We start from the raw sequence: 25,896 nt of genomic DNA on the forward strand, positions 1-25,896 counted from the left end.
TGCTGCTGTCATATGCATGGGCGGACATACCGCCGGTTCCACCGATGCGACTGCACCAGGCCCAGAGCATCCAGGGGGCCCTGCAGGGGCTAATGATGAGGGTAATCTGGCCGGTTTCTCCGAGCCCTAGGCTCCGGGGGCCCCTGGCCAGATTGCCCTCATATGCGGCGGGCAGGGAGCGATCTAAGCAGCTCTGCTGCTTGCAAGAGAAGGTAGCAGGCGCGGAGCTGCAAGGATCCATCTTGCTTCCTGCCTGCCGGCCGCGCTTCCTGTCTCTGACACAGACAGCAGCGCCGCTGAATGATGTCATCATTCAGCAGCCGCTGCTGTGCCAGAGCGAGGAAGCACGGGCGATGCTGCGGACAGGTGAGAGGTGCTGCTGTGTGTGTATGTATGTATGTACACTCACTGGCCACTTTATTAGGTACACCTGTCCAACTGTGTGTTAAGACTTAATTTCTAATCAGCCAATCACATGGCGGCAACTCAGTGCATTTAGGCATGTAGACATGGTCAAGACAATCTCCTGCAGTTCAAACCGAGCATCAGTATGGGGAAGAAAGGTGATTTGAGTGCCTTTGAACGTGGCATGATTGTTGGTGCCAGAAGGGCTGGTCTGAGTATTTCAGAAACTGCTGATCTACTGGGATTTTCACGCACAACCATCTCTAGGGTTTACAGAGAATGGTCCGAAAAAGAAAAAAAATCCAGTGAGCGGCAGTTCTGTGGCCGGAAATGCCATGTTGATGCCAGAGGTCAGAGGAGAATGGGCAGACTGGTTCGAGCTGATAGAAAGGCAACAGTGACTCAAATTGCCACCCGTTACAACCAAGGTAGGCAGAAGAGCATCTCTGAACGCACAGTGCGTCGAACTTTGAGGCAGATGGGCTACAGCAGCAGAAGACCACACTGGGTACCACTCCTCTCAGCTAAGAACAGGAAACTGAGGCTACAATTTGCACAAGCTCATCGAAATTGGACAGTAGAAGATTGGAAAAACGTTGCCTGGTCTGATGAGTCTCGATTTCTGCTGCGACATTCGGATGGTAGGGTCAGAATTTGGCGTAAACAACATGAAAGCATGGATCCATCCTGCCTTGTATCAACGGTTCAGGCTGGTGGTGGTGGTGTCATGGTGTGGGGAATTTTTTCTGGGCACTCTTTGGGCCCCTTGGTACCAATTGAGCATCGTTGCAACGCCACAGCCTACCTGAGTATTGTTGCTGACCATGTCCATCCCTTTATGACCACAATGTACCCAACATCTGATGGCTACTTTCAGCAGGATAATGCGCCATGTCATAAAGCTCGAATCATCTCAGATTGGTTTCTTGAACATGACAATGAGTTTACTGTACTCAAATGGCCTCCTCAGTCACCAGATCTCAAGCCAATAGAGCATCTTTGGGATGTGGTGGAACGGGAGATTCGCATCAGGGATGTGCAGCCGACAAATCTGCGCCAACTGTGTGATGCCATCATGTCAATATGGTCCAAAATCTCTGAGGAATGCTTCCAGCACCTTGTTGAATCTCTGCCACGAAGAATTGAGGCAGTTCTGAAGGCAAAAGGGGGTCCAACCCCTTACTAGCATGGTGTACCTAATAAAGTGGCCAGTGAGTGTATGTGTGTGTCTGTGTAGGTGGAGCCTGGCCCTGGAGGAGAAGGCAATGATATGATGGGGGCATAGGGAGAGGGCCGTGATGGGGAGAGAAGGCAATGATGGGGTGATGGGGAGAAGGCCATGATGGGAGTGATGGTGAGAAGGCAATGATGGGAGTGATGGGGACAAGGCAATGATGGGCGTGATGGGGAGAAGGCAATGTTAAATATGGACATTTAATCTATTATTTAGATTTGATAGTTGTGTTCTAAACTGACAATAAATATTACAACCTATATGTTTACTTAACTTTGTTGTGGTATGGGGGGGGCCTGGGAAGATTTCTTGCACAGGGGCCCTCTGTAGTCTGTGTCCACCCCTGGTCATATGTATATGTGTGTGTAAAAAGAAGAAAATTAGAGCAGCACAAAGAAAGAGTCCAGGTGCAGAGCCCCCCAGGCAGATGCCAAACCTCAATTATAGAAATCCAGAAAAATTGAAGGCAACACACCGCTTGTAGTGAAAAAAAAGAGCTTATTTAGTAGGCCCAAAAAATGACGATTCGGTCCAAACAACAGGATCCTTTCTCAAGCAGTGAACATGTGAGTGTGCCAGGTATATAAAGGGTATACACAATTATACTCATTTACATTAATCATCATTGTAAGAGCATGTATTTACATTATAATTAACATACATAAAGTGCAAACAGTGATATAGGAATTATTCATCAAATAAAGTTTAGTGCATAAATATAGATAGAAAAGGCATTGAAAAATATGCATTTAAACATCAATTAGTAATAATAAAACAGGTGTACAACCTTGTTAATCACATCCATGATTTGCCCCACTCTCTTAGGTAAAGGTAAAAAGATCCAAATAGATAACATGTTACAAAGGAACGAAACCTCAGCGCTACTAAGTCACAGAGCTTTTTTTTTTTTTTTTAAATACAGTATATAAACAGAGAAATAAATATACAACGATGTTATAGCACGATTATAGTTCAGTTTTCATCCCATCTTATGCTAATATAAAACACCATAGTTATAGGCACTCTCACATGTTCACTGCTTGAGAAAGGTTCCTGTTGTTTGGACCGAAACGTCGCCTTTTGGGCTTACTAAATAGCTCCTTTATTCACTACAAACGGTGTGCTGCCTCCAATCTTTCTGGATTTCTATGTGTCTATATGTATATGTGAGTATATATGTATGTGTGTGTGTGTGTGTGTGTGTGTGTGTGTGTGTGTGTGTGTGTGTGTGTGTGTGTGTGTATATATATATATATATATATTATATATACAGTGAATATGTATTTGTGTGTGTGTGTGTATATATATTAGTAAGGTAGCGCTTGTTATTCATGTTGGGGACACGCGCTTGGCAGCTGATTAACCAGGTCCGGCATGGGTTTTTCACATAAATCAGTCCATGCGGTTTATTAATCAGCATAAACCATATGTGGCAACAGTCTTATATCCAACAACAGAATGTTCATGATAGAGCTCCACTCTCTCAGCCCTGTGGTCACACAGGCTGTGCTTTCTCCAGCAACCAGGCTCTATAGCCTCACAGTTATTTCCCCCTGTCCGGGGTTACCTCTTAGTTGCTTCTCACTCCAGACATCCGTTCCCTCCTGGGAACTGTCACACACATGCAGGCCATTATACACAGGCCTCACCCGGTCAGCGGCCTCCGCATGTGCACTTCCGGGAGGCAGCACACCTTCTAGCTCGTCTGCCTTCTGGGACCTTCCACACGGACCAATCAGATCCAGGCACTCTCTCATGTGACTTACCCTGGTCACCTTATATGGTCCGTAGCCATGCCCACCGGATCACATGGCTATGACCTCATCACAGGTCCTATTTCAGACACCCAGCCATACACACACATATGCATGCTTACTGTGGGCGTTTAGCCATACGCCCCTGGGTGAGTTTGTAGGTGACTGGTCCCACCCGTCTCACCAAGCCACCTAGAAGCTTTCCCTGATACACTGTAACAAAAACCTCACCAGTACTTCTGCTGATTAACACACGTTCAAGCTTCCATCCCAGGGCCACCCACCCTAGGATACATAACGGTCATTTACCATCCTGGCGTTCATCCTACCTCCATTACCACAATGGCTATGCCTGTGTGCATGACCCATACAGTGCCCCCTAGCTGTCACTGCAGTCACTGCACCACATACCTCCCCCTCTGTTCAAACTTGTGGGCTTGAACACTTGACATCACCCAGGGGTCTCGAGACCAGACACCCATGTCACTTTACCCTACAAGTCGAGAGGACAGTCTCCGTCCGTTTTGGGAGTCATACGGCATCATGTTTATGTTAGGCCTCCCCCACCCCCAGCAGTCAGTATACAGGCCTTGGGCTTTGGCCTTCCAGTCAAAGTCCATCTGCGTCACCAGACACTTTTTTGTCTCCACATTTTCCCTGTCTGCTCCGTCCCCCGACTTCTCTCTCCGCGACCGGCTCTCCCGGTTAGTACAGTCAGAAGTCCCACTTACAGTCGCGTCAACTGTCTGGCCTGAGTCTGACCCATTGAGTATCGCACCGGAGCTAAGGTTTCTCAGCCTCGTACTGCCAGTCGAACTGCCACTTGCAGATTTTTGATGTCCTTGCCTTGCTGACAGTCTTATGCCACCTGCCATTTCACTACTTGGAGGAACCCTTCGGGTCCTTACATCTTGGGTTGAAGGCGGCCGCCACCTGATGTTCTGCACCTCTTTATTAATCCGCAGTTGGTCCAGTCTCAACTGCCCCATCTCCTGCAGGTATGTCACTCGATACTACAGGAGCGTCCGTCGAGCATCAGTTCGTAAGGCTTTCCATGGAGCCAACCACATGGAGCCTCTTCACCAGATACCTGGACTTCACCATCAGGAGAGATCCTCACCCTCGCCACACCGGAGATATTCACAAGGTCTTGCATTACCTTCCCAAGCCTTCCAACGACTCTCCACACCAGATATTTGGGTACCGGAATTACGTCTTCCCCCATGCCCAGCCGATTCTTAGCTTCCCTCGCAAGCTCTAGACGACAAGCGGCTTTAACATTACTCTGCATTATCATCTGTTTAGCTGTGTCTTCCCTGGTTGACAGTACCACCAACTGCCGAGTCTCAGGTGCCCAGTGCACCTTACACGCTTGGATCGCCTTTTTAAAAGCCTCACCGTACAGACTTCTTGTACGTCTTTGGGAACCTCGATCACGCACTTAAAGATCGTGGGCTCGCTCTCTTCCTAGACAGATGGCTCCGGGTTTACAGTTGTCCCGACCGGGGGGACTATCTATGTACCTCTTGTGCTGCTAATGTCCCCGGGATGTGCCTGCCCTGACGCGCGTTTCGGCGTACCTTCGTCAGGGGATGGCATCATCCAGGATGGGGAGGTTTAAAAAGGGCAAGACAGCCAATGGGAGAGGAGCGAGTGTGGCATGACGCACACTAACGTGACGAAGGTACGCCGAAATGCGCGTCGGGGCTGGCACATCCCGGGGACTTTAGCAGCACAAGAGGTACAGCACTTAGCGTTTATTTTGACACTTGTATTTTGCCTCTGGTATGTATTTTTTTTACACTCACAGCGTTGGAGCACAGCTCTTGTGTAGCTCTCCTATTGCACTGCACTTTATATGTTATTGCTGCACTCTATTTTGCATTTGCACTTTTTTGAATCTAGTCTGAGTATAATATGTTTTACATAAGTGATTATATATTTATGTAGTGTTTAAGCACAGTCACTTTATTTATTTTTGTACCCCTTGAATTATGCTAATATATTCAGACAAATTATTTAATAATTTTGTCCCCGGTAGTGCCGATTCCATGGCATTGGCCTCTCCCCCCTTTTAATGTACTTATATTTTATTATATGATAATTATCAATAAATAAATTCACTGATTGGACATCTTTTCGGTCTTTTTCCTTGTTCGGGTATCTCAGGAGCAACCCTCACTAGAGTCAGCGGGCTCCCAGGGTCGACCAGACCAACCACATCTTTGTTATTTATCTGGAGGCCACACCCCCATAGCATCATGCCGAGTGGGTAGTTCACCAGGCAGACTGGACACATATAGGACATTTGCCCCTGGCAACAGTTCATCTGTACCACCCCTTTTGCGTTGGGATGCTCCTCCCGCTTTTGGGCCACTATCCCCTTTTTGGACTCCACCTCCCCCTGGGACTCCACCCCTTTTTAGGTTACCACCCTGGTTTGGGTTGTGGCTGCCAGATGTGAACAAGGGGGAGTTAAAGAATGAGAGCGATGGCGCCAAAGAGTATATACCGTACAGTTGCTAAGGTGGGGCCCTGACATTGGATACTCACCACACACGGGGATATGAACACACACAAAGTGCGCCACACACTACCACGTGCTTCAACACATATACCACCCTTAGCACACATTTCACCACATATACACCAACCTCGCCACATAAAAGTCGAAACACAAAAGTCGCCACTCAAAACTCGCCACGCTGTCCCAGAGCTGTTTAAGAGATGAAAAATGAGCTGTGATTGGTTGCTGTCAGCAACAGTTTTCTTTGTAGACAGTTGTGGTAACTGAGGCCTATTATTCTTATCATTTCTATGGTGTTATCGTCCTTCTGTAAAGCTGGAAATAACACAATTTATTACCGTGCCAACACAGACCACCCTCTGACACAGACTACAGGGGGAGCCCAGTATCACACAGGATAGGATTAGATACACGGCTCATCAGCCAGTATCACACAGGAGAGGATTAGACACATGGCTCAGCAGTCAGTATCACACAGGATAGGATTAGATACACAGCTCAGCAGACAGTATCACACAGGATAGGATTAGATATGCAGCTCAGCAGTCAGTATCACACAGGATAGGATTAGATGCACGGTTTTTATGTGCAGTATAATCATTATAATTTGTTATAACTAACCACAGTTGGTTACTATGCCCAGGCAATGCTGGGCTCTTCAGCTAATATATATATATATATATATATATATATATATATTATATAGTACAGACCCAAACTTTGGACACACCTTCTCATTCAAAGAGTTTTCTTTATTTTCATGACTATGAAAATTGTAGCTTCACTCTGAAGGCATCAAAACTATGAATTTACACATGTGGAATTATATAATTAACAAAAAAATGTGAAGCAACTGAAAATACTGTATGTCTTATATTCTAGGTTCTTTAAAGTAGCCACCTTTTGCTTTGAGTACTGCTTTGCACGCTCTTGGCATTCTGTTGATGAGCTTCAAGAGGTAGTCACTTCACAGGTGTGCCCTGTCAAGTTTAATAAGTGGGATTTCTTGCCTTATAAATGGGGTTGGAACCATCAGTTGTGCTGTGCAGAAGTCTGGTGGATACACAGCTGATAATCCTACTGAATAGACTGTTAGAATTTGTATTATGCCAAGAAAAAAGCAGCTAAGTAAAGAAAAACGAGTGGCCATCATTACTTTAAGAAATGAAGGTCAGTCAGTCCGAAAAATTGGGAAAACTTTGAAAGTGTCCCCAAGTGCAGTGGCAAAAACCATCAAGCGCCACAATGAAACTGGCTCACATGAGAACCGCACCAGGAAAGGAAGACCAAGAGTCACCTCTGCTGCGGAGGATAAGTTCATCCGAGTCACCAGCCTCAGAAATCGCAGGTTAACAGCAGCTCAGATTAGAGACCAGGTCAATGCCACACAGAGTTCTAGCAGCAGACACATCTCTACAACAACTGTTAAGAGGAGACTTTGTGCAGCAGGCCTTAATGGTAAAATAGCTGCTAGGAAACCACTACTAAGGACAGGCAACAAACAGAAGAGACTTGTTTGGGCTAGAGAACACAAGGAATGGACATTAGACCAGTGGAAATCTGTGCTTTGGTCTGATGAGTCCAAATTTGAGATCTTTGGTTCCAACCACCGTGTCTTTGTGCGACGCAGAAAAGGTGAACGGATGGACTCTACATGCCTGGTTCCCACCGTGAAGCATGGAGGAGGAGGTGTGATCATGTGGGGGTGCTTTGCTGGTGACACTGTTGGGGATTTATTCAAAATTGAAAGCATACTGAACCAGCATGGCTACCACAGCATCTTGCAGCGGCATGCTATTCCATCCGGTTTGCGTTTAGTTGGACCATCATTTATTTTTCAACAGGACAATGACCCCAAAGACACCTCCAGGCTGTGTAAGGGCTATTTGACCAAGAAGGAGAGTGATGGGGTGGTACGCCAGATGACCTGGCCTCCACAGTCACCAGACCTGAACCCAATCGAGATGTTTGGGGTGAGCTGGACCACAGAGTGAAGGCAAAAGGGCCAACAAGTGCTAAGCATCTCTGGGAACTCCTTCAAGACTGTTGGAAGACCATTTCCGGTGACTACCTCTTGAAGCTCATCAAGAGAATGCCAAGAGTGTGCAAAGCAGTAATCAAAGCAAAATGTGGCTACTTTGAAGAACCTAGAACACAAGACATATTTTCAGTTGTTTCACACTTTTTTGTTAATCATATAATTCCACATGTGGTAATTCATAGTTTTGATGCCTTCAGAGTGAATCTACAATTTTCATAGTCATAAAAATAAAGAAAACTCTTTGAATGAGAAGGTGTGTCCAAGCTTTTGGTCTGTACTATATATATACACATATATACATGCATACATACACACACACACTGGTTTGAAAAAGTATTTGCCCCTTCCTGATTTCCTATTCCTTTGCATGTTTGTGACACTTAAATGTAAATATTGGACAAAGATAACACAAGTAAATGCAAAACGCGCTTTTACAATGAAGGTCTTAATTATTAAGGGAAAGAGAAATCAAAACCTACGGGGCCCTGTGTGAAAAAGTGATGACCCCACACCCTAAAACATAAACTAACTGTGGTTTTTCATATTTTTGGGAATCTGAGTTCAGTTTCCCTACCTACACCTAGGTTACTGCAACACTTGTACTCAATCAAGAAATCACTTAAGTAGGACTTGTCTGATAAAGGGAAGTAGACCAAAGGTCCTCAAAAGGTACACATCATGCCACGATGCAAAGAAATTCAGGAACTAATGAGAAACAATGTAATTGAGATCTATCAGTCTTGAAAAGGTTATAAAGCCATTTTTAAAGCTTCGGGACTCCAGTGAACCACAGCGAGGGCCATTATCCACAAATGGCAAAAACATGGAACAATAGTGAACCTTCCTAGGAGTGGCTAGCTAGACAAAATTATCCCAAGAGCGTAGCAACGACTCATCTAAGAAGTCACAAAAGACTCCACAACAACATCTATAGAACTGGAGGCCTCACTTGCCTCAGTTAAGGTCAGTGTTCATGACTCCACCATAAGAAAGAGACTGGGTGAAAATGGCTTGCATGGCACAGTTCTAAAACGAATGCCACTGCTGAACAATAAGAACATAAATCCTTTTCATATTTTTGACAGAAAACATCTTGATGATCCCCAAGACTTTTGGGAGAATACTCTGTGGACTGGGGAGACAGATGGTGTATGTCCCATTACATCTGGAGTAGAAGTAACACATCATTTCAATTTCACAAAAAGATTGTCATGCCAACAGTAAAATATGGTGGTGGTAGTGTGATGGTCTGGGGCTGTTTGGCTGCTTCAGGACCTGGAAAACTTGCTGTGGTAAATGGAACCATGAATTCTGCCGTCCACCAAAAAATCCTGAAGGAGAATGTCCGGCCATCTGTTTGTGACTTCAGGTTGAAGCACTCGGGTAATGCAGCATGACAATTATCCAAAACTCACTAGCAAGTCCACCTCTTAGTGGCTTAAAAAAACAAACAAAATTAAGACTTTCTTGGACCTAGTCAAAGTCCTGACCTTAATCTGATTGAGATGCTGTGGTATTTCATGCTCGAATATCCCCCAGTGTGGCTGAATTACAAAAATTCTGCAAAGGTGAGTGGGCTGAAATTCACCTCAGCTCAAAGAGTAATTGCCAGTTATTGCAAATGCTTGATTGATGACTTTGCTGCTATGGGAGGCCCAACCAGTTATTAGGTTTAGGGAGCAATCACTTTCTCACACAGGACCCTGCAGGTTTGGATGTCTGTTTCCCTTAATAATAAAGACCTTCATTTAACAACTGCATTTTGTGTAAACTTTTGAGAACATTTATTTTTTAAACCAATAGGCAAACGCCCGCTTACAACATATTTACCTTCAGACCGGTGGCATTTAGGCGCACAACAATTGTACCATTGATCTTTACAAAATTGGCCATGGCTTAAGGAAAAAACAAAACAAAATGAATATGGAATTAAATATGCTTTTATGAATGTAGTAATTTCATTTTTTACTTCTGTTGTTGTAACTGTGCTAAATTGTACTGCCATTCATACCAACAATGATACCTTGGTTCTCTACCTACAATGAGAAATTTGTCCGGTCCTCCACTCCATCTGGTTTCTTCTTTCCTCCAGCATGAGACATGCTCTTTGGGCATCCTTACTTTGTGTTGGCTTCTGATACCGAGCAGACTTCTGACATCATGGCATATGAATAGGAGCAAAGAAAAATTGTAGCACTCACCCCAGTGGCTGAAATGTTATTCCTTTATTGCATACCGGACGGAGGATATATTTGATATGCAATAAAGGAATAACTTAGCCACTTGGTGAGCGCCACAATTTTATTTGTTCCTTTTCATGTTTGCTTATTTTCCGTTGAGCACCACGTGTGGCTTTGACATAACTGACTTGGGATTTAAACAAGGATACAATCTCCATATACTACTCCATTAATGTAATTGCAAATATTGGCGTCATGGAATATGTTGCCTGTGGCTGGGCCCTAGTCTCTGCACATCGTGATGTCGTGACTAAGCATCTAAGGCTTTGCCGAAGTCTTGGCTTTGGCTGTTTCACGTATCTGCATACTCGGCGCTTGTGTAGAGTGAAGATGTTCAAAGAGAACATCTCAAGTTGGAGAAAAGAAGAGGCTGAAGGGAGTGAAGGACCGCATAGTAGGCTGTGACAGGTGGGTGAGTGGCGAAATTATTATTATTTTTTTTTAATAAATTGTACAAGGCAGTTTTAGGGTTATTTTATCAGATTAGCAGCCAAAAGAGATGTCACAGTGATTTTAGTCATCCATAGACTCCTGTTCTAGAAATTGCGGAGTAACTGCAGACTTATCAATTTGGACTGGACATCCCCTTTAACTGCTGCCAGAGCGAGTGGACTCCCTACACATGATATAAACTTTCCATAATGCTTCCATTTAAAGAGGTAATTTTGAAGAAGAGGAGAACAGAGCAAATATCTCAGGACAGATGAGTAAACACAAAATCAAAGACATTGGATTTAGTGACTATATATTAGAAATGTACAGGAATCTGTGGGACGGAGGGGTTACATGATACATACCATGCGTAAATAATATAAAAAATGTGCCTATTCCCACATTTCCGGTGGGAAGTTGTCTGCCTCTGCGCTCTAATGCTTCATTAAAATTAAAGACCGAAGTAGCGGAGCCAGTGCGATCTTCCACTTTGTGGCTACTACTGTCCTGTAGTAAAAGCTTCCACTGCGCGCACACACACAAAAAAAAATTGGACAAATATATTTTTTACCTTGTTCATTTTTGGGGAGCGATATATACTTTTTAATGGTAGTTTTTACAGAATTGATCCTTTTACATTTCTGTGCAACTGCTTTGTATGGATAAACTTTTTCAGATACCAATCCCTCTGTAGAGGAAAAGAGAGAAAATATTAACATTTAGAAGTTTATTTTTTTTATTAATTAATACATTATTATTGTTATTATTACACAAGACATAGTCATCATTTTATATTTCAGACATTGCTAAGAATAGATCTGCATGGTGTCTCTATTTTAAGTAGGGTTCCCATATGGGACATTTATGGCATTTCCACTTACGATGTGCGAATATTCAGAATTGAGAGTCCTCAGTGGTTGATACCTTTTTAATGGCTACCTGAAAAGATGGTAACAAGTGGCAAGCTTTCGAGACTACTCGGGTCTCTTCATCAAGCTAGACTAATACAACATCTGAAGAATCACATATTTATACACAACACAGCACAGAAAACATGCAATAGATAAGACAAGTGATGTGAAGCAGAATTGTCATTATGGGAGAGAGATAAACAGAAATATTGGAGCGGTTCATAGATAAGCAGTATGAAGGTTTTATTGTCCTCTGATGGGGTCTGGTTCTGTGTTGTGATGACCCCAGAAGGTCTGAAGAGCAAATTCCTTAATTGATGTAAAAAGACATAAATCCATGCGACACATTAATACTGGCACTGAATGTGTGGAAAGTTTTCATAAATATGTACTCCGAGATTCTTCTGTCTCTCTGAGTCTTGAAGTTACCTTTTAATACAAGCAATTTAATGTCCATCATGCTATGACCAGGCATACAAAAATGTTTTGCCACAGGTAGATCCATTCTGTTTTCTCTTATTGTGTGACAATGAGAATTCATCCTTATTCTCAGTTTTTGCACTGTCTCCCCCACATACAGACCCCCAGTTGGACATTTAGTTAGGGATCTTTATCTTGTCCGTGGTCATTATATATGGACAGGTTTTAGATTTTTTCTGGTTGCAAGGAAAGGTGAAAATGTAAAACCTGTAGAAGTCTGATACCATGCTTCTGTGCTGCAATCAAGTCAGTGGTCACACGGGAAAAATCAGAATCTGGATGTGTATCTGTAGTCTCAGAGAAGGCCTGAGAGGCTGAGGCTCTCCAAGCCGCTTCCTGGGCTTCCCAATCCATGGACAACACAACAGGCTGAACCAATAAGGGATACAATGTAAAAATCCAATCACAAAATTAAATAAACCATAACAGGTTGCGTGCAGCCAAAAAGAAAAAGGTACTAAGGAACACATAATGGTCTCATATATTGTGTCTGCAGCGCTATACATATTTTTGGCGCTTTTGCTATGATGTTTTTATTACTACAGTGGGGGCCTGGTTCATTTTGTTATTTGGATAGTTTTTATTATTTTTTGATATTTCATTTATACACATTTTTTCATTTTTTCTCTTATTTTTCGTTTTTATTATTTTTTGGTTATCATTTTTTATATATTCTTTCTTCATCATATATTTTTTATTCATTTTTGTTCATTTTTTCATTATCCATTTATTTAATATATTTTTTGATTATATATTTCTTGTTTGTCATTTGTTTCTTTTCCCCATGCAATATTTTGGGCTGACGGGTCACATTTTCTTCTCCCATTTTGGACTGACAGGCCCCTTCTGTGTGCCTTATGGTTTACATGTCCTTCTCCCCCTGCTCCCGGGAGCTGCGCATGCGCTCTACACAACCTTCTCACTGTCTTGTGTGTTGTGCTGGTCTCAACTGACCAGCACATGTGCACTTGATTACTCTAGGCAGAGACGTCTTCCAGCTCTCTCCTGGTCATTTCCGCTTTCTCTCCTGGACGCTGTGGCACACATGGCTGCACTGATGAGATATATCGCAGGTATTTAAAGGCTGAATTGACCTCATTCTGTACACTTCCCTTGACGAAGCCGTCCGTGTAACGGCAACACGCGTTGGGTCCTTCCGCCCCTGTGCTCTGTCTCCTTCACTTGGGCCCTCCAGCATGGAACCTTGGTGACTTGCTCCATTACATGTGAGGTGCACTCCTCATGAGCCCCACAGACTACCTCGCATCTTCTCCATAAGCACTGCTGGGCTTTTACTTTCCATCTTTGTCTACCATATTACCCTTGATGCATGCGGGTTGTGTCGTGTCCTATATGTTCAGCACTTTTTTTTTTTTTTGTGCCGTTGTTGTCACCATGTTAGTATATTCACTTGACATGGTATTACATGGGTATTATTGGCACTATTTAGTGCACATATTCTCTGTATACATGGCACTTCTTGCCACACTATGAGGCTGTGTTGGTTCTTCCAGGAGTGCTCATTTAATGCAGACAGCATGTGCGGTATATTGTATTCTTGGGTCTACTGCAATGTAATTAATTTTGCTTGACTATTGTACTTACATATTCTATATTTTGTATATCCAGGTTATCACATGGTTTCTCTGGTTTAGACCCTCTTCCTGTTGTGGGTATATATAGGAACTTCTAGCACATGTTTTCTTGCAGGTTACTGGTCCATACAGGGCTGCTGCATATTTTATGTATCTATTGTATATAGGAGCAGGGCACATGCAGTTTGTTCCTTACCACTGTTTTTAGATGTTTTTATGCGGTGTTGTCAATAAAGCTTTTTCTATCCACAAATTACAATTGTGGTGTGCATTCATCATAGTGGTCTTCTTTTTCCTTGTTCTGGTTGTTACGTTTGGCCATTGAATTGCACCCACGTAATTACTCTGTATGATTAGCAGTGCACCAATTTAATATTTTTACAGTGTATGCGCTCGGAGGCATAATTATGATGGTGAATTAGGGACCAGCATTATTGTAAATGGCCGGTATTTGTCACAGAGGTTCTCTGCGCTGTAAGCCCAAACTGATATGGTTATGCTGGGACTTATAGTTCCACAAGTATTGTGTATTACTTATAAGGGGGGCTTATAGGGTTAGTCAGAGAGCTGGGTGGGAATTGACTAACGACACATGCACCACCCATCCATGGGGGTCGTTACAACCATATAATGTGACTGAAGTCTGGTCACATGGGCAGAATGTATGGGCCTGAATGGTTCAGAGTGAAAGGTCCTGGAAGGTCTGTGTTGGAAGGTCCCGGGTGGGGATGAACTTCCTGAAGAGCATGCGGTGAGACCTTGAACCTGATGGCCTGGGTGTTGGACGAACGTTCTGAATAGCACTAGGACAGACCACGTGTGTGCAGAGCCTGGGATGGCCCTACACTGAGAAAGATGCCATCCTGGAGGACCTTGGACTGACAAGGAGTCAGCCTGTGGAGAAGAAGCTCCTGAGAGGTAACTCCAGGTATGGAGCAAGAACTATGTGCACTGACAAAGGTCATTTACTGAACTGTGCGGTCACCCGGTGACTGGAGAGAGTCAGGCGTGACTAATGAATGCTTTGTAAAGCCACAAGTGATGAAGTAATGGACTATGTGTAAGCTGGTGATGTGCAGCCTGGCTTACGGTGCTGTTTATGACGTTTAAATAAACCATTTGGATTGTGTGAAAAGACCGTGCCTGACGTTAATCCGCTGCCAAACAAGTGTCCCCCAACACACAGTAGGCGCTACGCCACATTGGTTTCAGATTTGCATTCAGGAGGGCTGTGGATGGCTGCCTACTTCCTCTTTTCTTACTCCCTGAAGCTCCGCCTACTTCTGTATGCGTCCTGCATTTCCCTGTGTACCTATCTTTAACATTGTGTGCGCCAAATTTTGCGTTTCTGTGCGGTTGCCGCACACGACAAATCACCGCATGCGGACTCATCCGCATACAATGCATGTCCCTGCGTACCCAATGTTAAAGACAGGTACGCAGGGAAACGCAGGATGCATACAGAAGTAGGCGGAGCTAAAGGGAGGAAGAAAGGAGGAAGTAGACAGCCATCCGCAGCCCTCCTGAACACAAATCTGAAACCAGCCTTACTTTGCTGACAAGTAACCCGCCAAACTCATTTGAAATCATCTTTTAAGGCTCATCTGTGCCGACTCAGACAGCTATGTACTGAGTATTCGGTGAGATTTGCATACAGTTACCATGTATATTTCTGGAGTTTTCCTTTCTATCTGTTTCATATAATCAGCTAATCATCTCTTTAGCAAATTCCTGCTTACAATTTATCAGCATTTACTTTCTAGCTCAGACCTGTGGATAACCATTTGACTGCTGCAAACCTAATGAATTGTGATGCTGTTCACACTACAATGCTGCTAAGTGTGTAATCTTTTCTTCAAGTAAGTTACCACTTGTTCATCACAGTCTGCGGTTAACCATTTATTTGCTGATTGTCTTTGTCTCTGGCATTGTCAAAAGGTTTCCATTAGCATGCAGCTCTGCCATTAACAATTTGGTTGCTGCAAGTCCTGAGCTGAATATCTTTCTTCACATATATAAATATACACATTCCTGGGTCTATGTCTTCTGGTGTAGCCTGCTCTGCTTATCTACTGGCCATCCTTCATCCTCTGGTCTTTGCTGAGCCATGTGCTGTCTGGCAAGTCCTGCTCGCTTCTGCCATCGCCTTTAGTCCATGTTGCTCACCCTAATCTATGGCTTGGGGAACTTTCCTTGCCAGATGTGCCCGTAACAGTTCCAGAATTCTCAAGACTAAATTATTGGAAGATAAAAATGTGCTAAATTTTATTAAGGTTCATTTTTATAGCTACCCCCGACCACTTATCCTGCCACTGTCTCACAATAGTTGCTACTGCATGATTTGTATATTCTATAGACTGTGCATGGCTCCCCCTGATCTTGCCTAAATAAATAGTCAAGTAAGTCCGGTGCTTCTGATAATCAAAGCATGTGATAGAAAAATCAGTAAGGACTAGATAAGAATGCTGTAACAATTGGATCAAAAGATTAACAATAAAGAACAAAATGCATATAAACACGTGTCCCAAAATATTCAAAACTGTATATTGTTTGTCTACATCAGATAACTCTTATATTTAAACTTCTTATCATCCTTCCGTTGAGACTTTTACTAATGGTTTAGATAATTTGTTATCTTATGTGATACATTTTACATTTCTTTACAGTAAACATAAAGTATCTTACTTTGCTCTATGATAGATTTATAAGCCGCCGTAATTTTCCCTCCTTTACAGCCGTTTTTAGAAGGACCACAATCTACAAGCTCTGGAAGAAAATATTAAGTGCATAAATGTAAATACAGAAGTAAAGTTAGTAAGAGAAAAGTTACAAAGAAGACAATCTGCATGACTGCAGAAATAAAGGGGTTTAATTAATTAAAGACCACCCTTCAGGTCAATTGATTTTTTTCCCTCCACTTTTAGGCCACTAAAAATAACTACCTGCCTGTTCTCACTTTGCGACGATCTCTCCCTACTCAGGCAGCGATTCTCCTGAGAAATATAGCAAAATGCCAAATATACCAAATTTATATCCGTTCTTAAGTTTTAGTGATATACTCATTTTCCCTACAACGATAATTGGAAATGCCACTCTCTGAGACACATAGTTTTTACATTTTACTTTCAATGTAGCCATAAGAGTGCTTGTTTGATTTTTTTTATTTCAATTTTTTGGGGGGTTTATATAATTTGTTGTTACATTTTTATTTTTTTTGGCTAAAATGTCCTTTTTTTTGGATTATGCGTTCTTTTATTTTCAATCCTGCTGCAGTCAATTTTTGACTTTGCACTTTGCTTTCCCCTTTTTCCATCAATGCAGTCACATGAGGGTTAATATTTTATTGGATGAATTGTTTGACATTCTTTTTTTTCTTAGAATTTCCCCAATTTTTAAAAACATTTAAGTGCGCTTTGATAGATCTGATTTTTGTGAACGTGGCGACTTATTACATAGGCTTATTTTTTTTTTTTTCATTTTTCTAGTGGGAAAAAGGGCTGATTCAAACTTTTTTTTTCAAAACTCTCTACCTTGGGAAGGAAAATTTCACGTGCACAGGAGCCCTACACAGTGCCCTTTCTTTGCCTCCTCTGCTCACATCGTTCCGTTCTTTCTTCTTCCAAGATGTCCACAACAGAGGCATGGTAATTAATGATAAGTCTAAACCTCAACTTCCCTTTTTCGTGCTGTGGTAGAGAAAAGGCAGGAGCATTGTCCCAATTAAAGTTGGTTACGGTACTTACGCTGAACGGATAAATTCACTGAATGTCCAATTATTCCCCACTGTGCCTCAATGTTTCCAACAACGGCAAATGCCCAACAGGAACCGCATTTGCCCTAGAGAGAAAACATTTAAAGCAAAGTTATTTGCACAATGTGCTATATTATTACATGTGCTATATTACACATTATGTAAGAATTATTGTTCAATTTTTCTAACTGAAGTAGGTCTTATTAGCTGCCTATACAGATAAGCACACATGTAGAAATGGATAAACAATGAGCCGATAAGTGCAGGTCTATCTGACAACAGGCAGAAAAATGGGCACTAGCAATGCCCTAATGTAACCCCTATGCCTTGTCCTACCTTGCCAACCTCAGCGGCTCTCTAAAGATAACGTAAATGGCGCCCCCACTCAACGCTGACTGTCCCTAAAAGCCCTAGATCTCCCCGATACTAAATTGATATATAAAAAAGGTGTTGTGAAGAACAATAGAAACAGTGTGTGGCATCAAATACAATAAAGCTATTAGACATTAATAGATTCACTACAAAAAGATTTACGCCACATAAATCATGGCTGTACAACATACAAGTTACAATATACAGTATATATACTGTATATATATATATAATATATATATATAGAGAGAGAGAGAGAGAATTTACAGTAGATTGCAAAAAGTTTTGGGTTGTGTTGCCGTTTTCCGAGACTTGAAACGTTTCTATTTTTCAGTAAATGAAGATGTGTGATGGCTTAATTTTTATGGGGCGAAACAATGTTTTCATTGATACCATTTTGTGATGGATATGACATTTTGATTGCTTGTTATGGTATTGCAGCTTCAAAAAACGCCAAAATTTTGGCATTCTTGAATTTTTTCCGTTTTTGGTGTTTACGGATAGGGCTAATTATTTTTATATTTTGATCGGACTATTTTTGAATGCAGTTATACCAAATTTGTTTATTTTTTATTTATTTTTAGTGAGGGTGATTTTGAAGTTTTGTGGGGGTTGTCTTCCGTATTTTTTAACCCCTTTCTGCCATAGACATACTGATAGGGAATTTAGATTATGAGCCCCATCGGGACAGTGATGATAATGTGTGCAAACTGTAAAGCGCTGTGGAATATGTTAGAGCTATATAAAATAACAATTATTTATTATTATTATATGGCCTACTATTCCATCCATGTGACCTGAGACTTAATTCCCATGGAAGGAATAGTACCTTATATGCGATCAGCCGCGCTCACGGGGGGAGCGCAGCTGATCGCGGCCGGGTGACAGCTGATTAACACAGCTGACACCCGGCATTAAGTGCCAGGAGTGGTCACGGACCGCTCCTGGCACTTTAACCCCGGGACACTGCAATCAAACATTATCGCAACATTCCGGTAGCATACAGGAGGGCTGTCAGCTGTGACAGCCCTTCTGCCTTTGGATCGGAGACTCCGCGGCATGACGCGGGGTCCCAATCGCTGCCATGGGGACCCGATGTCGTCACGACATCATCTGGGTCTCCACTGCTGAGAGACTTCCTGTCATGTGCAGTAATGACCCGCCCTATAAAACCATCCCACTAGTTAACCCCTTTAGTGAACACCATAAAAACAGGCAAAAAAACAATGCTTTATCATACCGCCGAACAAAAAGTGTAATAACATGCAATCAAAAAGACGGATATAAATAAATGTGGTACCGCTGAAAACGTCATCTAGTCTCGCAAAAAAAACAAGCCACCATATAGCTCCATCACCGGAAAAATAAAAAAGTTATAGCTCTCAGAATAAAGCGATGCAAAAATAATTTTTTATATAAAATAGTTTTTATTGTATAAAAACGCCAAAACATAAAAAAATATAAATGAGGTATCGCTGTCATTGTACTAACCCGAAGAATAAAACTGCTTTATCAATTTTACCACACGCAGAATGGTAAAAACGCACCCCCCCAAAGAAATTCATAAAATGCTGGTTTTTGTTCATTCTGCCTCACAAAAATCAGAATAAAAAATGATCAAAAAAGTCATGTGCCCGAAAATGGTACCAATAAAAACATCAACTCGTCCCACAAAAAACAAGACCTCACATGACTCTGTGGGCCAAAATATGGAAAAATTATAGCTCTCAAAATATGGTGATGCAAAAACTATTTTTGCAATAAAAAGCGTTTTTAGTGTGTGACAGCTGCCAAACATAAAAACCCACTATAAATAGTAAATCAAACCCCCCGTTATCACCCCCTCAGTTAGGGAAAACTAATAAAATAAAAAAATGTATTTATTTCCATTTTCCTGTTAGGGTTAGGGTTGGGATTAGGGTAGGAGTGTGTTGGTGTTACGGTTAGAGGTGGAATTGGGGGGTTTACACTGTTTAGGCACTTCAGGTGCTTTACAAAGGTGACATGGCCTCTGATCTCAATTCCAGCCAATTTTGCATTGAAAAGTCAATTGGCGCTCCTTCCCTTCCGAGCTCTGCCATGCGCCCAAACAGTAGTTTACCCCCACATATGGGGTATCAGCATACTCAGGACAAATTGCACAACAACTTTTACTGTCCAATATCTCCTGTTACCCTTAGGTAAATAAAAATTTGGGGGCGAAAAGATCATTTTTGTGAAAAAAAATATGACTTTATTTTTATGGCTCTACATTATAAACTTATGTGAAGCACTTGGGGGTTCAAAGTGCTCACCACACATCTAGATACGTTCCTTAGGGGATCTACTTTCCAAAATGGTGTCACTTGTGCTTAAACAGTAAAAAAAAAAAAAAAACACATCAGGGGCTCTCCAAAACACGACATGGCGTCCGATCTCAATTCCAGCCAATTTTGCATTGAAAAGTCAAACGGCGCGCCTACCCTTCCGAGCTCTGCCATGCCCCCAAACAGTGGTTTACCTGCATATATGGGGTATCAGTGTTCTCAGGACAAATTGTACAACTTTTGGGGTTCAATTTCTCCTGTTACCCTTGGTAAAATTAAACAAATTGGGTCTGAAGTAAATTTTTTGTGAAAAAAGTTAGATGTTCATTTTTTTTCTTTTAAACATTCCAAAAATGCCTGGGAAGCACCTGAAGGGTTAATAAACTTATTGACTAGACCCCTTAAAGTGACTTCAAATGAGATGTGGTCCCTAAAAAAAAAAGGTGTTGTAAAAATGAGAAATCGCTGGTCTACTTTTAACCCTTATAACTTCCTAACAAAAAAAAATTTGGATCCAAGATTGTGTTGATGTAAAGTAAACATGTGGAAATGTTATTCATTAACTATTTTGTGTGACATATTTCTCTGTTTTAAGGACATGAAAATTCAAAGTTGGAAAATTGCGAAATTTTCACCAAATTTCTGGGTTTTTTTTCACAAATAAACACAAGTCATATCAAAGAAATTTTACCAATATCAAGAAGTACAATATGTCATGAGAAAACAAAGAATCACCGGGATCCATGGAAGCGTTCCAGAGTTATTACCTCATAAAGGGACAGTGGTCAGAATTGTAAAAATTGGCCTGGTCATTAACATGAAAACCACCCTTGGGGGTAAAGGGGTTAAAACATTTTTTTTTTACTTTTCAATGTTCTTATTAGTTCTTTTAGGGGACTTGAAGCTGCTATCGTTTGATCACTTGTACTATATACAGCGACACTACAGCATTGCTGTTTATTGCAAAAATCGCATTCTTCTTTGAAGCCCGGCCACAAGCACGGTTTCCGTAATGCCAGGCATGGAAGTCTTCAACTGACCCACGGCGATTATAGCAAGCCATCGGCAACTCATGATCACATGACAGACACATGGAATGATGAGCCCCCATGCCGGCACGTTGATAATGCTGCTGTCAGAGATTGACAGCGGAATTTAACAGGTTAACAATCAAGGGTGGAGATGTGCTCTACCTGCGATTGTTAGAGACTGGTCCTGGCTGTGTCACACACACAGCCATCGCCTGCCAGGTATGCAGCAAGCTCAATTGTCCAGTTACTTGCTGGAGTTTTCTAAGATATTCCTCTTTTCAAGGAGAATTTTCATAAACCTGATTCATGAGGCCATTGCCTATTGGCTTTTGCCAGGAAAGCTGTCAATTGTGGATTACTGATCCGTGGTGATGGGTAGATGTTAAAGGGAACCAATCAGCAGAAATAACGCTATTAATCTGCAGATACGGTGTTAATCTGCAGGTTAATAGCATTACTAACCTGCTCAGTGCCTGAACTTAGCCTAATGCAGTGGGGAGGAAAAAAAATTAACTTTATTTTTCCCCACAGCTTCCCGATTTCAGTCACGGGGTGGCGCTGGTTCTGTCACTGCTGTAAGTATACAGAGCAGCGCCGTAACTGCACCCCGGCACTGACTGACCGCCGCCCCAATGCATAGTGTTACGCGGGGCTTAGGTCAAAGAAGGCTGAAAAACCCAGGGTTTTTGCTAATGGTGCAAATGCCTGAGCCTCCAACCTTTCCTTATCTCCTGCTCAGCCCTAAGCTGAACCCTCCACCCAGTGAGTCGTAAAACCACCAAAGCCCACACAGTAATGACAGACAGGGAGAACTTAAACCGCACTGCGCCGCATACACAGGACAATACCGTAATGTGAACAGGGCAAAACAAAACAAATATAGGAAGGCGTAAAGGTAACAACGGATCATACGCCACCAGCTACGAATTTCTCTCTCCAACACCTCCTCTCCAGACCGGAACCACTTGGCATAAAACACAAGCTATAATCGGTGACGCCCATAGGCCAGCACGACTATTTAAAGACCGTGGGTGTGACCAAACATCCCACCTAATTTCCAGCTAGATTAACCCCTGATAACCTGAGTAAAATCAAGCCGGCGCCACTGAAGCTATAGTGGACGGAGATGGAACTACCGCTGCCTGCCAGACGCTGTGGTGTGAATAGCGTCCGACATGACAGTACCCCGTCTTCTACGAGGGACCCCAGGGCCCTCAAGACTCATAGGACCCGGCTTGTCCGGATGACGGCGGTGAAACGAACTGACCAGCCGATCCGCATGTATGTCCGTGGCTGGTACCCAAGACCTCTCCTCCGGACCATACCCCCGCCAGTGTACCAAATACTGAAGAGTACGGTGCAGTACTCGAGAGTCCACCACCTTGGAGACTTCAAACTCTAAATCGCCATCCACCATGACTGGAGGTGGCATCGGCGTCGTGTCCACAGAGCCTACCACCTCTTTCAATAAAGCCCTGTGAAACACGTTGTGTATCTTGTATACCGCAGGAAGTTCCAACCGATAAGCAACCGGGTTAATGATGTCAGCAATCTTAAAAGGGCCAATAAACCTTGGATCCAATTTCCATGATGGAATTTTGAGTTTTATGTTTTTAGTAGCTAACCACACCCAATCACCCACACACAGGTCCGGACCTGGCACGCGTCTAGCGTCAGCCACTCGTTTGTACCTTGCACTCATGCTCAGCAATCACTGTTTCACACTCCTCCAGACCGATGATAGTTGAGCTCCTAGCTGGTCCTCCTCTGGGACGCCCCCAGAGCCACCCTGACACAAGGTACAAAATTGAGGATGGTGCCCGTAAACACAAAAGAACGGAGACTCTCCCGATGATTCTTGGCGGTGATTATTTAACGTGAACTCGGCCAAGGGAAGGAACGTCGACCACTCCTCTTGGTTGTCAGACACAAAACATCGCAAATACTACTCCAGATTTTGGTTCATGCGCTCAGTTTGACCATTTGACTGTGGATGAAACGCCAACGAATGAGACAACTTGATCCCCAATCGTGAGCAAAAAGCTTTCCAAAACTTTGCCACAAACTGGGTACCCCTACCAGACACTATGTCTGACGGAACTCCGTGTAGTCTGACCACCTGCACAAAAACCTGAGCCAACGTCTTCGCGTTGGGCATGGAAGGCAACGACACAAAATGCGCCATCTTCAAAAATCGATCAACCACCACCAGGATGACCGTGTTCCCCGCCGAGGCAGGCAAGTCCGTGATAAAGTCCATGGAGATTTCTGTCCATGGCCTACTAGGTACCCCCAGAGGCTGTAGAGTGCCAGCAGGACAGGATCTGGGCGACTTGGCCCTGGCGCACGTGATGCAAGCTGCCACGTACGAGACCACGTACTGCCGGATCCTTGTCCACCAGAAGCGGCACGATACCAGCTCCAAGGTGCCCCTAACCCCTGGATGACCGGCCAGGACAGAGTCGAGGTGTTCCCCCAACACCTTAAGACGAAGATGAAGGGGTACGAATGACTTGTTAGCGGGAAGTCCTGGCGGTACCTCCTCCTGGGCCTCGGCAATCTCCGCCTCTACCTCAGTTGTGAGAGCTGAAACCACTACAACTTCCTGGAGGATGGGTACCGGATCTTCCCGAGGTTCTACCTCCGGAAAACACCTGGACAAGGCATCCGCCTTGGTGTTTTTAGCCCCAGGATGGTAAGTCACCAGAAAGTTAAATCGTGTAAAAAAACAATGTCCAGCGAGCCTGCCTGGAAGACAGACGCTTGGCCGACTCCAGATAGAGCAGGTTTTTATGGTCGGTGATGACTGTGACCTGGTGGACCGCCCCCTCCAAGAAGTGTCGCCATTCCTCAAAAGCCAATTTGATGGCCAACAATTCCCTGTTGCCGATATCGTAATTCTGTTCGGCAGGCGACAGCTTCTTGGAGAAGTAGGCGCATGGACGCATATTGCTCAAGGACGAGCCCTGTGACAGTACTGCCCCCACTCCCACCTCAGACGCATCGACTGCCACAGTAAAAGGTTTAGATACGTCCGGTTGCACCAGAATGGGGGCTGAAGCAAAACGGTTTTTCAGAAGCTCAAATGCACGCACCGCAACCTCAGACCAGATAGCGAGATTGGTACCTTTTCTCGTCATGTCCGTCAGCGGTTTGGCTATAGTAGAAAAATTCTTAATAAACTTCCTATAATATTTGGCAAACCCAAGGAACCGCTGGAGCGCTTTTAGATTATCAGGCCGTTCCCATCGCAGCACCGTTTGCACCTTCGCGGTGTCCATTTTAAACCCTGCGGCGGACACAATATATCCCAAAAAAGGCAACTCCTGAACAAAAAATACGCATTTTTCAAGCTTAGCATAGAGCTTATTCTCACGGAGCAACTGTAACACCTGCCTGACATGCTCTAAATGAGTGTCCCGGTCGCTCGAATAAATGAGGATATCATCCAGGTACACAATCACAAATTTCCCCAGCACTTGAGCGAATACATCATTTATGAAATGTTGGAAAACAGCAGGCGCGTTTGTCAACCCAAATGGCATAACTAGGCTTTCAAAATGACCCTCAGGGGTATTAAACTTCGTCTTCCACTCATCCCCCTGACGGACCCTTATGAGGTTGTACGCCCCCCTGAGGTCAAGTTTGGAAAACCACTTCGCACCAGCCACCTGGTTGAACAAATCAGGGATCAGAGGCATCGGGTAGGGATCACGGACCGTAATCTGGTTTAACTCCCGGAAATCCAGACACGGGCGTAACCCCCCATCTTTCTTCTTAATGAAGAAAAACCCCGCTGCTACAGGCGAGGATGAAGGCTGGATGTGCCCTTTACTTAGACTCTCCGCGATGTAGTCTTTAAGAGCTTGTCTCTCCGGACCAGAAATACTAAATATCCTAGCCTTTGGCAATTTGGCCCTGGGTTTTAACCTAATCACACAGTCATAGGTTCTATGTGGAGGTAGTTCTGAGCAACCCCTCTCATAGAATACGTCCGCAAAATCCAGCAATGCCTCCGGAAGGCTGGACTTCACGGCGGACACACATGTGGCCAAGCAATTTTCCTGGCAGAAACCACTCCACTGGACTATGTCCAGGGTTCTCCAGTCAATCACCGGGTTGTGCTTGGACAACCATGGGAAACCCAGGACCATTTGTGCTGGGAGATTGAGTACCCTACATGTAACCCACTCAGAATGTAGGACCCCAATGTGGTGTTTAACCTCAGCTACAAACTCAGTAATCTCCCCCTGTGGGAGGGGAACAGCATTAATGGTAACCACGCGAATAGGATGAGGGAGTTTTTCGATCTTAAAACCGGCCGTGCGTGCAAACTCCTCATCCATGAGATTGGTGGTGGAACCGCTATCCACAAACACTGATAGTGGTAGCTCTCTGCCCACAATAATAACCCTGGCAGGGAGCATACATTGAGATACCATCATGGAGGATATGCATACGCTCAGTTGGGCCTCCTCCATACCCTCTGAGCTTACCAGTTTTCCGCCGGTGCGACTTTCTTAGGTAGCACAGGACAAGCATTTACATAATGATCTCTTTTACCATAGTAAAAACAGCTCCTTGCTTCCTGAACCCAGGAAGGCGATGCTTAACATGTGATACCCCAGCGATTTGCATAGGTTCCGTGGGCTCACCTGCAGCAACCACACTTTCACCCCTGCTTTCCCCCAGGGGCAGCGTCTCCTGCGCCCCCTAACGCAAACGGCGATCAATACGAATAACCAAACTCATGGCAGACTCTAACGATGCAGGAGTCTCATATATCAGGAGGGCCTGTTTAACTCTTCCTGAAACCC

At 43.6% G+C, this 25,896-nt stretch overlaps 1 protein-coding gene across 1 annotated transcript in view; it reads right to left on the reverse strand.

The window, feature by feature from the left end:
- The window catches only part of LOC141076032 (cathepsin W-like), a 71,562-nt gene that overhangs the window by 11,936 nt on the left and 33,730 nt on the right, over positions 1–25,896 (reverse strand). The window contains exons 5-8 of the mRNA XM_073563288.1: positions 17,363–17,456; positions 16,305–16,385; positions 11,205–11,321; positions 9,792–9,856 (exon numbers count right to left, since the gene is read on the reverse strand). Of these exons, the coding sequence (XP_073419389.1) occupies positions 9,792–9,856; positions 11,205–11,321; positions 16,305–16,385; positions 17,363–17,456 (357 nt within the window). The remainder of the gene's footprint in view (positions 1–9,791; positions 9,857–11,204; positions 11,322–16,304; positions 16,386–17,362; positions 17,457–25,896) is intronic.

The sequence above is a fragment of the Dendrobates tinctorius genome, unplaced genomic scaffold (assembly GCF_039654945.1).
Source record: "Dendrobates tinctorius isolate UK_male_01 unplaced genomic scaffold, ASM3965494v1 ptg000384l, whole genome shotgun sequence".
Classification (NCBI taxonomy): domain Eukaryota; kingdom Metazoa; phylum Chordata; class Amphibia; order Anura; family Dendrobatidae; genus Dendrobates; species Dendrobates tinctorius.